This window comes from Crinia signifera, chromosome 5 (genome assembly GCF_055691185.1).
Source record: "Crinia signifera chromosome 5, ASM5569118v1, whole genome shotgun sequence".
Lineage (NCBI taxonomy): Eukaryota > Metazoa > Chordata > Amphibia > Anura > Myobatrachidae > Crinia > Crinia signifera.
Window position 1 is genome coordinate 291,184,683 of NC_139221.1, and position 12,764 is coordinate 291,197,446.

General features: G+C 44.0%; 1 protein-coding gene across 8 annotated transcripts in view; it reads left to right on the forward strand.

The window, feature by feature from the left end:
* The window catches only part of PRTFDC1 (phosphoribosyl transferase domain containing 1), a 40,203-nt gene that overhangs the window by 19,321 nt on the left and 8,118 nt on the right, over positions 1-12,764 (forward strand). For all 8 annotated transcript variants that reach the window (XM_083189255.1, XM_083189260.1, XM_083189252.1 and 5 more), the window contains 6 exons: positions 771-954; positions 2,261-2,326; positions 3,606-3,623; positions 5,653-5,735; positions 6,363-6,409; positions 11,936-12,012. In XM_083189255.1, the coding sequence (XP_083045381.1) occupies positions 771-954; positions 2,261-2,326; positions 3,606-3,623; positions 5,653-5,735; positions 6,363-6,409; positions 11,936-12,012 (475 nt within the window). The remainder of the gene's footprint in view (positions 1-770; positions 955-2,260; positions 2,327-3,605; positions 3,624-5,652; positions 5,736-6,362; positions 6,410-11,935; positions 12,013-12,764) is intronic.

A 12,764-nucleotide genomic window follows, 5' to 3' on the forward strand; every position in this document is an offset into this window, starting at 1 on the left:
CTGATTGGTTGCTTTTGGCAACTTCTCCACTTTCCAAGGCTTGATTCATCTCCCCCTAGTCATTTGACATTATATATTCCAATTGCACGTAGCTCACATACAGAAGGGCGAATCAATTGGCCATACAGAATATTGCTCCATGACACTCCGGGGGCCAGTCCGGATCATGCTTGCTTACTTTTGAAAACTAGTTTCAGGGAGACTATAGTTGGTGGTAGAATTTTGCACAGAACTCCATTGAGGTGGCGTGTCATGCTCGTCCCAAAGGGCGTGTCTAGTTCCATATATGGAGAGATTGTGAACGTGGCACCTAGAAGCGTGGGTGTGTGCTGCTACATCTGAGAGGAATCTTGTAAAATGACTTCTATCCAAATGTAGATGAGCCCCAAAGCAGTTAGTAAGAGCTACTATACTTGGTAAAGTGCTGGGAAATGGTGCTGATGATTCAATGTAAATTTATCTATCTCTCATTCCTTTTTTCCCCAAAAATGTAACCGTGTAATGTGGGCTAGGTGAAATGAGGGAGATTGCTGGACTAATGAGGGAGATTGCCGCTATTTCAGGGAGTCTCCTGCAGAATGCAGGCGGGTCAGCAACTAGATGATTTACTTCCTGTAATACGCAGAAGTGCCAGCCTAGAGGGAGCTTGCAGCTGGTTGTATCTGCCCTTTAATGTCCGTGGCACCTGCTGGTATCTGCTTTATCTCCTACTACTTGTGTGATGGGCAGATCATTGCATTCACAGACCTATAACTTGTATGTTTCCGCAGGGTAGAACGACTTGCCAGCGACATAATGAAAGACCTTGGCGACAATAGCATTACTGTCCTATGTGTGCTGAAGGGAGGATACAGATTCTGTACAGATCTTGTAGAACACATCAAGAACCTCAGCCGGAATTCTGAGAGGTTCATCTCCATGAGAGTGGACTTTATCAGGCTGAGAAGTTACTGCGTAAGTTATTCTAAACTAGGTTCTTGTTTGATTCAAAAGTTATTTATCGTGGTGGTGACATTCATAGATGGGACCATTTTTACATTTCTTTTAAAAACCTGCCACATGGTGGGGTTTCTGGCATTGAGAAAAGGGTGAGGCTTACCAAAACTGGTGTATGGGGACATAAGTTGGTTACAAAAAAAAAGGTGTTGCACTATATATTTCATGTAGGGGTAATATATCAAGCAATGGATAGAGATATAACACCAAGCAATCTGCTCCTAACTTTCATTGTACAGTCATTCTTGAAATATGACTTCTAGAAGGTGGTTGGTTGGTACTTCATTTCTTTTCAAGGCTTGATACTTCTTCCTCTGAATTTCCTCCTGTACGTTGCTTTTTTAAATATGTATTTTATGCTCCCTTTTTAATACGATGAAATGTGTCCTTTCACTGATCACACTTCATTCTTTGTTGCAATTTCTGTTTTTTTTTTTTTCTGTAATACTATACCAGGGGTGCTCAAACTATTTTGCTCCGGGACCCTGTCAGGCAATAATAATGATTACAGCAAGTTACCTCAGAATGGTCGCCACATGTGTGGGTAATGGGGGATTGAAAAGGGTGACAGAAGAGTGAGGCAGTGGGTGTGTATTTATTGAGGTTTTCCCTGCCTCCCCCCCCCCCCCCCCCCCCCTCCACAGACTCATACCATAAACTCTATGCTCAGTGCTCTGCTCCTTTCCCATCATGTTCTATTCTCCTGCTTTCCGGAACCACCCCTCCTGGTGCCCATGGTTGACCCACCAATACTGCACTTACTTACAAGAGATTCTCCAGATTCAGAGTCCTGCTTATTGAGAGCTGGCTCCTTGGAGTGTGACTGCAATCTGCCGGTCTGATCTGCAAGTTTCCTACAGCTCAAAAGCCCCAGGATCCGGGAGTGCCCTCACTGCCAGCTGTGTGCCCCCTGTGGATCTCTGCATGTAGATGAGGAATCCAGGAGTGCAGTCCTTTTGTCGCAGTGGTGGCAGCAGCAGCTGCTGCGGGGTGGGACGGGAGAGGCGGAGCACTGGAGTAAGGGGAGGAGCCTGATAGTGATCCAAGGAGTCTGAAGTAACAGACAATTCAACTGATTTTTCAGACTCCTTGGATCACTGACCACTCAGTCACGAACCTGGCGGTCAGCCACATGGAGTCACAGCCCCATGCTCAGATGGTGGCGACCCACAATTAGAGAACAGCTGTACTATGCAAATCTTTGTGGCTAAAGTGTAAGTTTACCAGTAATTCTCATCTTTTTCGTCCATCTTGAATTCTTCAGAATGACAAGTCCACAGAAGACCTGCAGATAATAGGAGGGGAGGACCTGTCCAAATTGACTGGAAAGGTATTTAATATATCCCTTACATTTCCAGAAATGACTCCACTTACATATTTTCACCAATTTAATGACTTTGTTCATAGGAAAGAAAAAAACAAGTCTCTAGTGGCTCTCCAGCTGTTGAGAAACTACAAGTCCCAGCATGGCCTGACACAGTTTTGCTATTTGGAGTATCTAAAACTGAGGCAGGACATGCTGGGATGTGTAGTTTCATAACAGCTGGAGGGCTACATGTTAACTTTACTGCAGTCGTGGCAAATGCTGGCGATATGGCTGCCGCTCATGCACAGTAGGAATTTAGTCTCTAGAAAATGGCGGACGCCATGTTTCCGGAGAGCTGTGTAGTAGGCTCTGGCACAAGGCTAGAGTTTACCTTCTACGAAGAGGAGGGGACCCCTTCCTCTGTAAAACACCCCTGTTTTGAAGTGACAGTTGATGTGGCTCCGCTATTTGAATTGTGGACTGCAGTCGCAGTAAAGGCAATGTGTGTGTTTTTTTGTTTTTTTTTCTTCAAATGGTGAATTGAATGGAAGTCCTTGCTGAATCCGAGAGAGTCAGGGCTGGGCATGTGTCATATTTACAGCATGGAGTTGCTAAAGTTTTTTTTATTTTATTTATTTATTGTATTTTGTTATTCATTTTTCTTGCACACTACAGCAGGGCCTAACTGACCAAGTGTTTCTTTCTTCTCTGTGGCTCTGCACTGCTCCAGTGGGAACCTTTCAATGCTGTCTTCTCTGACAGCATTGAACAGGGATCTCGCAGAACGGGCCCGTTCTGCCGAGAACGTCTGGGAATTGTCGAGCTCCCGGCCGCAGCCCGAAGATTTCCGTCAGTTTATCGCCTCCACGCCCCCTTTTCGGTGCTTGGCAAGCGGGATGTTGAATCCCACCTGCCGAGCTGACGTTGAGCCGCCCGAGAATGGGACCGGTTCACGGCTGTCTGGCTAGCCCAAAAGTCGTGACGCCAGATTGAATACCCCCTTAAGTCTGAAGGCAGCTGTCAGACAAATTTAGGAGGACAGACTTCTGGGCTTAAGGGCACACACTGCACCCATAGTTTAATACTCATCTCTCCTGTGTCCCATGTTGCTATTGCTTATTTGCTTCCACCTTGTAGTCCGGTTCTGATATTTGCTGTGAGGAAATGTATCAACAACTGAAGATGTTGTCCTTAGCAACCAAAAGTAAAATCTTAATGTTTTATTTGCTAGTTCTTCTGTGAGACAAATTTCTACTACAGCCACTTCAGTAACGTTCTCTATTTCTGTTTTTCTACTCCTTAGAATGTACTCATTGTAGAGGTAAGTAATATGATTTATTTGAATTTTTATTTTCCAGTTTTGGACACTAACATTTTTAAATGAAGCCGACTTGCCTGCTTTATTCTACCCCTTTTACACCAAGATCCCAGATCTGACCCGGTATTTTTATTCCAATCCGGGCCGGACCCGGGATTTTTCCTGTTTACACTGCGGGGCCGAACCATAGTGTAAACAGGGCGGGGGGTCGCTTGGAGATGGCATAATCTCCCAAGTGCTGGGACTGCCACGCTGGGGGCAAGCCCAGTACAAAGGTAAGCTGCTGGGTTGCCCCCAGCCTCTGTGCACTGATAGCCCCCCCCCCCCTGTCCGCAAGGTGAATATATGCTGCGCACAGGCTTCTATTCACCTCCTCTCTACCTCCGTTGCTGTCTGCACAGTACAGCAGAGGCTTGGCCCAGAGGTTGGGCTCCCCCATTGCTGTAAATGGGAACCGGGTCGGATGACCCGCCATACCCATTTACACTGCCCCCCATCTGGGTCCTCCCCGTGTTCCACTATGATCAGGACCAGGGTAGGATCAGCCGGGAAATGGACCCACATTTTTTCTTTTCTGCTATCCCTTATGCACCGACCCGGATTTTTGCCTCGGTGTAAAAGTGGTATAAATCTTGTCTCCGGGAGAAGGCACGTCCTTAGGCACCGCCCCATCACTACAAAATGCTGCCATTTACTGGACTGTCTAGAAAGGGTGACACAAAAATTTAAACAATTTGTGTTCATTTAGCCCTGCCCATTTCATTAAGAAGCAAGCTGGATGCAGAAGATCTTCATATTTTTCCAGGGGTGTAGCCACTACCCCAAAAATCCCAATTCTCCCTCAGCTTCTGGGACAGAAGGCATGTTTGGAGTGAAGCTAAAAACAGGTGTTGAATTAAATAACTTTTATCACTGTAATAGGAACGTGACTGACCTGCATGTACTATTTGACAATGGAACATAATGTTCTGTGTTGCATGTTAAATTGTGTAAGGGTCCCATTTATCATTGATCGCATTTGCAGTGTGATCTTGGCATCCTATTAGCGCTCAAGATTGGATCCTGCCAATGTTACCAGATTCTGAAATTCAAAAGAGACCATCCCTGAGAAGTGTGGTGCCGGGGTTGCTGCACATGCTCAGCACCAAATGACCGTACCTGCACAGCGGGGAGGGTTCAAGGAGAATCCTCTGCCGGCTACAAGTCCGGGGTGTAGCCCGTAGGCTACAATGGGCTATTGCCATTTTCAGATGGTGATAGCTGCAAGGGTTGATATTGGGTATGCTTTGCATTCTGAATATTGGTAAACCTGGCCGCATCGCATCCCCCATACAAACCTATAAAGCCAGCATGTCCAAACTGTGGCCCTCCAGCAGTTGTGAAACTATACATCCCAGCATGCCTTGCCATAGTTTTAGCATTCCCTAATAGCAAAACTGTGGCAAGGCATGATGGGACGTGTAGTTTCACAACTTCAAAATTAAGTTTAAATTTGCATATTCAAATCCAGTGGAGGCCCATTTCATCTGTAGGTTAAATGCAATGCATGTGTTATACCTTCAAATTACAGGGCAATTAGGATTCGTGTGATCAAGCCAAATCTTGATTAAAACTCTGTCAAATTATCTTTGAGACGTAAAACATGTGTTTGGCATGTAGCCCATCTTTCTAAGGTGTTTTTATTTAGCATTATATTCGGTACTTATGTATTATCTGGGCTCCCATGTTAAATGCACCCCATTTTTTCATACCCCTACTATCCAACTACGCATGGAGTTGATTTTATATAGTGTGGCGAGCGCAGCGAGCCACCGTGCCCGAAGCGTGGCGAGCGTAGCGAGCCCCGCGAGGGGACGCAGTCTCATAAGAAAAACGGGAGCCCAGATATTACATAAGTACCTTATATTCAGCTTTAGATATATAGTTGGTAAATAGATGAACATGGCACAAGCAGCTATATGCTATATTTTGTGGTAAAAACCTGCCGAGAAACAAAGTGGAACTGGCAATAAGTCCATCTCCTTATTTTTAGGATGTTATAGGAACTGGACGTACCATCAAAGCTCTCCTCGACCAGTTGGAAATCTACAAACCAAAGATGGTGAAGGTGGCAAGGTCGGTACTCCTAGTAACAGACACAGCAGATATTTGTGTTTTGACTCCTAATATTACCATAAATCAAATATGCAAAAGATTCCCGTGTCCATGGCAACCTCGCTCATAACTGCCGTACTATTTTATGTAGGGATGGGAAAGTTTTTCTTCTGTGGTTTATTTTTTCTTTCTTTTTTTTTTTCCTGTTTTTTTTTAGAGAATTGACGTTTGTTTGCAGGAAACTACAGAATTTGTATTTTACTAGAACTACCCAAAAAAATAGTAATCTCTCTATGAATATAAAATAAACTGGATGAAAAAATGCTAATGTAACAAAAGCATAATACCTATATAATTACACCTACAGGATGATCATTTCAATTCTTTTGATTTAAGCGATCTTCATCATTGTTTAGAATCATAAGTCAAACGAGGAGAGATATTCTTATTGTCAACATTTCAATGCAGTTCACATTTTCTTCAGGATGTCCTGATGAAAATGTGAACTGCATTGAAACGCTGACGTTGTATTGAGAAAACTGCATAGTCTTTGCTTACTAACCTTTATGCCCTATTTTATTTGTTGGGTTTATTTTTCAGAAATGTATCCTATTTTAATCACTGTCTCTCCTCTGTTTTTGCTTCCAGCTTGTTAGTGAAAAGATCTGATGATAACAACAAATTCAGACCAGACTGTGAGTCCTTTCTAAAGAGATCATTTGAGCACAGAATTTGCAGCTGCCTTGTATTTAATGTCCGGTTATTTTTCATTGGTGTAAATATTAGGATACACTAATAACTACCCAGGGGCACATTATGGCCAATTGTAAAGCGCAACGGAATATGCTGCGCTATATAAGAAACTATAAATAAATAATACAATTCTGGCCGGGCACGCAGTGCGACAGATGGACAAGCAGCACAACACAGAGTTTTATTTTCGCAGGTGGCCACTGGTGCCATGAGTCACATTCCGGATCATTGTTTTAGGATCACACGTGGATAGTCATTCAGTTTAAATAATCAATATCTGGTATTGTGGCAATTGTAAAGTCCAACCAGCAGAGACATTGGCCTAACTATTACAGCATAAGTAACCAGCTTATACCCCTTTTCCACTTGCAAGCCTTTTACACTTGCAACCCGACCCAGCTTGCAAGTGGAAAAGGGGTATAACCCTTTCCCACTGGCGCCACGACCCGGCATAAAGCCGGGCAGTTGACCACATCGGAAGGTGGGGCCGGGACAGTACTGGGAGAGGAGAGCATCTCCCAGCAGCGTGAATGGGAACAAGGTGGCATCGACCTGGGTTACCCGTTTCCACTGCCCAGGAGCATCCCTGGCCCAACGCAAGTAACTACCCAGGTTGGAGGGATTTTGCATTTCCACTGGCAAAAAACCTGGGCCGGTGCGCGTCTCCACGCATCAACCCGGATTATTTTTGGTAGTGGAAAAGGGGTATAAGTAACATACACTTAAAACAGAGTTAGAATATGAATTTTCCTACCCAAGATGAATCTAATGTATTCATTCTATGATCTTGGATTGACTACTACATCCTCTCCTACAGTGTGAGATTTCAACATAGTGTTTTTTTCCCACACGCGACCTGTTTTTCTGGACTTTCTCACTGAGAATAAGCTGCAAGGTTCAGCCTAAGTGAGGGGACTTGTATGCAGGGTATTCAGTGTTCAATCAGGCAGAGCAGTTTGCAGGGAGGGCCGGGGGCCGCCGGCATTTCCAGAATGGCGCGGCCAAGGACTGCACTGTGAGATCGTTTTATTGGCCTCTTAAGCCGGGCTGCAGTAGTTAGCCGGAGTCCAGTTTGACTTACTCTGGCTGTAGTTGCATAAGGACACAGCAACCGATGACCATAATGTTCCTCCAAACTGCAATCACTTCACAGTTTGATGCAAAAACAGGCAGGGGGTGGCGTGCACCCAATCAAAGCTGAATCTGGCCCATCGCACATAGCAACCAATCAGATTTGAGCTATTCTCTTCTAGATGGTGCTATATAGATCTATATTATATACATTTTATTCATTTATTTGATTTGCTTGTTTTGTTTTTGTGTAATGAGAACCTCTTTCTGCATTCTTTTTTTTTTTTTTTTTTTACTGTAACGTTGAGCAATTGTGAAACATTGGCTATAGGCTCCAATGAAACAGTGCCCCATGTGGACAGATTATGATACAACATGGTAGGATATGTGTAATACCCTTTCACATTTGCTACCCGAATCTGGTGCTTTCACATCAAACCCAGGTCACACATTATACAAAAGGCGACCAGGGTTTAACCATTCTTATAACCCAGGTCGAATTCATACGGCACCGACCAGGCAAATACCGGGGTCCTAGGTGCTGTGTGACAGGGGTATAAGTGAAATATCTTTGTAAAAGCGTAGCTGTAGATTTAATACCGTAAAGTGGCCATATAAAACACATTTATACTGAGACATACTGTATCATCCAGTCTCTACTGAATCAATCTATTATTAATAATGTGCTTTCCGTTTGCCCCAAGCCACCAGACGCACATACCAACCAAACTACTGGCTTGCTTAGTACACACAGGGCCAGCCCTAGCTCTACTTCTGCTATTTGCCCTGAAGGCAGAGCTGTGTGTTGCTGGTAGTCACAGTGATATAATCAGCAGCTGGGGAGGGAGGGAGAGTAGTGTCAGCATTTTTTACTTTTGTCAGAAGATGTTTGTATGAGAGCAAGCAAACAATAAAAATCTCCAATTATTAAAACCATATTTGTCAAAGTGTTCTTAACATATATTCCAGATTTTACCATTAAAACAAAACCCAAAATATTTATTTGGGGATTTAAAGGGACATGTGAATTGAAAAACACCTGTATTCATATAGAGAGCGTAATCTCAAAACCAGAGCAAATATAATGTGTACCGGACCGGTGTATTTCACTCTGCAGGGTGACTATGGGCCTGGTTCAGCTTTTTTAGAAAAGAAAAAAAGCATACAAGTGGGCACAACAATAGAAACATAGAATTTGACGGCAGATAAGAACCACTTGGCCCATCTAGTCTGCCCCTTTGTTTAAACATGTTACCTCAAACCATATTTGATCCTTATTTATTTGTAAGGATATCAATATGCCTATCCCAAGCATGTTTAAATTGTACTACTGTATTTGCGTCTACCACCTCTGATGGGAGGCTATTCCACTTATCTACTACTTATCTACTACTCTTTCTGTGAAAAAATTCTTCCTCACATTTCCCCTGAATCTTCCTCCCTCTAGTTTCAGTGCATGTCCTCATGTTCTGTTGCTCCTCTTCCTGTGAAGAATGTCTCCCACCTGTACCTTGTTAAAACCCTTGATATATTTGAAAGTTTCTATCATGTCGCCCCTTTCCCTTCTCTGCTCTAAAGTATACATATTAAGATCTTTTAGTCTTTCCTGGTACGTTTTGTGATGTAGGCCATGCACCATTCTAGTTGCTCTTCTTTGTACAGTCTCAAATGTATTTATTTCCTTCTGGAGATATGGCCTCCAGAACTGAACACAATACTCTAGGTGAGGTCGTACCAATGACCTATACAGTGGCATTATTACTTCTTTCTTTCTTCTGCTGATACCTCTCCATATGCAACCAAGCATCTGACTTGCCTTCTTCATTGCTTTGTTACATTGCCTACCTGCTTTTAAGTCCCCTGAAATAGTGACACCTAGATCCCTCTCTTCCTCAGTAGTTTCCATTATAGTGCCATTTATACTATATTGAGTCTTTGGATGGATTCAGTATTGAATCCCGGCGGTCGGGATCCCGGCGGTCGGGATCCCGGCGTTCAGAATCCCGACGCCGGAATCCCGACAGCCGAAATGCCGACAAGGGGGGATGTGGATCGCCCCCCCTTGCGGGCTCGCTGCGCTCGCCACGCAGCGGGCCCGGTGCCTCGCTACGCTCGGCACGCTAATTTATTCTCCCTCCAGGGGTGTCGTGGACACCCCAGGAGGGAGAATATTTCGGCGGTCGGGATTCCGGCATCGGGATTCTGAACGCCGGGATCCCGACCGCCGGGATTTTAACTGCATCCCCTTTGGATTTCTGAGACCCAAGTGCATGATTTTGCATTTTTTGGCATTAAACAATGTTGCACTGTAGGTGGTGCAGACGCATACCTTCCAACTGTCCTGATTGCATTGTGACAGCCCCGTTATTTGGAGACTGTCCCTCCTGCAGATGAGGGGGTAGTTGGGGGGAGCCGAAGATCACCACTGCTCTGCAGATCAGCCGGTGATCACTGAAGAGATGCTGTGCGCCTGGAGGGAGGCGGGAGCGAGCCAGGGGCTGCTCAGTTGCTTAGGTAGAGCTGAGCACGCCCCTGAAAATTATGAAAACTGAGGTTGCGGCACTAGGCCACGCCCCAACCACTCCAGGTCTCACTTACTCATTCCTTAGCTCCGCCCCCTTTCTGGGCCAGCCTTGACCGGTCCTGCTTTAAGGAATACAAAAGTTGGGAGATAAGCAGATTAATTAACAATATTATTGTGCATGCAGTGTGTCTATGCAGTATATCGTTAACGATGCGCTCTTCCTTGGGACGTTTACAAACCTCCTCCTCTGTCAACTGAACATGCAGGCAAATGTTTACTATATCATCGACTGCATGATCTGAGCGATGGTTGGTTGACGTCATTGAACGTCAACAAGATTGTTCGATGTGTATGCACTGTATCCTTTGCCCATGAATTCCTACCAACATTGTTAATGATGGAGCATATCCTATAGTGTGCATGCACCTATAGATTTGGATGGTGTGTTTTCAAACTGAAACCTAAACTGCAGTGTAAAAATAAAGCAGCCAGTATTTACCCTGCAGAGAAACCATATAAATGTATTTGCACCTCTTTGCTTGCCAACATGGTTTGTTCCAGATACAAAACTACTTTTTCTTTTTTCCTTTACTGAATCTGGCCCATGACTTCGATCTTTTTACATAGAGGGGCTAAGCGAGCAGGGCCCTCCAGTCTCTACTGAATCAATCTATTATTAATAATGTGCTTTCCATTTTTCTGCTCTTTGTCTGTTATTACCCAGTCATATTTTAAATGGAATATGCTGGGGGTGTGGATTTTAACATGGACCGTGTCTAGATAGACCGTCAATAAGTCTGACCCCAAAAGGTCAACATGGGAAAAGTTGACAGGGTCAAAATGTCGACATGAAAAGGGTACACATGATTTTTTTCCCCATTTTTTTGTGTCAATGTCAACAACTGTCAACATGGACCCCAATTAGTGTAACACATAGCCTCGCATTGCTCTCCATGCTTCCTGTTCGGTTACTATTATATTCTACCTCTATGTTGACATGGATGGTGAAGTAAGTTCAAAACTCATGTCATTTGTATATCTTTTATCATGTCGATGTTTTGACCCTGTAGACCTTTTGGTACGGTCTATCTAGACACTAGATCTACCACCCGGAACCATGCATGTGATGCAGTCTGCAACAGTAGCTTTTGCCAATAATAAAGTTTTCCTAGGTGTACAGTATATGCGTTCCACTCCGGATCGGCATCTTGCCGCACATACTGACTTGAGCCTTCGTTAGAATGCCTGCATCCCACCTCATTCTGCCATTCAGAAACAGGCTGTCACATAGTGTAGAGCTGCTGCCTCCCACATCCCTTTTAGTGCCATCCACTTCACTCGAGGACGGCAATATCTGTAATCTCGCTATTGTATAGAAGGGGGAGGGGCCATGTTGATGTGATTGCAGATCACTTCCTCACATCTGTTACATATGCTGCATTATGACCACGCCCTTCCCCGCTGTGCCAACCGGGATGTCCCATCAGGGTGGGGGGAGGGGATATTTTTATAAAAATATATATGTATGATCCTATTACTGAATCTAGCAAATCAGTTCACCTCATATACGGTATATGCAAGTTATCTGAAATTTCAAATATTTTCCTGAAAAAATGTGATGTGTTACACTGCGAAAGCCGTATTGGTTAAATCTTTAGCAAATTTGGGTGTTTTTCAACCTTATAGGTTTTCAATTACACACAATTTATATTTAACAGTGTACAATAAATGCAGACTTTTTTTTTTTTTTCCCAATATTTTTTTGTCTGGTTTTCACTTGAAAGAAGAAGAAATTGCTTATGATACAATAAATTAGTCCAATGGTTTTACAGTGTATTAAAATCGACTAATGCCTTGTAACATTTTATTACAGATACTGGATTTGAAATTCCCAATCGATTCGTGGTTGGTTATGCCCTAGATTACAATGAACACTTTCGGGATCTTCAAGTGAGTGCAATCTGTCAAAGGGGATCTACTATGTAATGCCCCTTTCAGACCGCACTTTGGAAACGGTATATTGCCTTTTTTTACCGTTTTAAAACGGTAATCTGTGCGGTCTGAAAGGTGCAGATCCAATTAACCGGTTTGAAAATACAGTTTTTTCAAACCGGTTAAAATGCAGGGTCCTACCCGTTTCAGACCCGGTATTTTGGGATCAAAATCGGGTCTGAAACGGTATTTAGGACCCAGCCAATGAGCTGGGTCCTAAATTCAGCGCAGTGAATATTTAATGAGCGCTCATTAAATATTCATAGCACTGGACGCCCCCGCGCGCGCAGGTTAACTTCCCCGACCCCCCCCGCAATGTGTTTAAGAAACACACACTCCCCCCCCACCCCCCTCCGTGCAGCCGGTACCTTCCGTTGCAGATCCCGGCATTACTGTATGGACGGAGGCACTTATGAAAAAAAGTGTCTTTCTTAAAATGGCTGCCGCATAGGAAAACCAGTTTTAAAAAAACTGTCTTTCGTATGGGGGCAGCCATTTTCCGAAAGTCACTTTTCTTATAAGAAAAGTGACTTTCGGAAAATGGCTGCCCCCATACGAAAGACAGTTTTTTAAAACTGGTTTTCCTATGCGGCAGCCATTTTAAGAAAAACACTTTTTTTCATAAGTGCCTCCGTCCATACAGTAATGCCGGGATCTGCAACGGAAGGTACCGTCTGCACGGAGTGGGGGGAGAGGGGCTTCTTAAACAC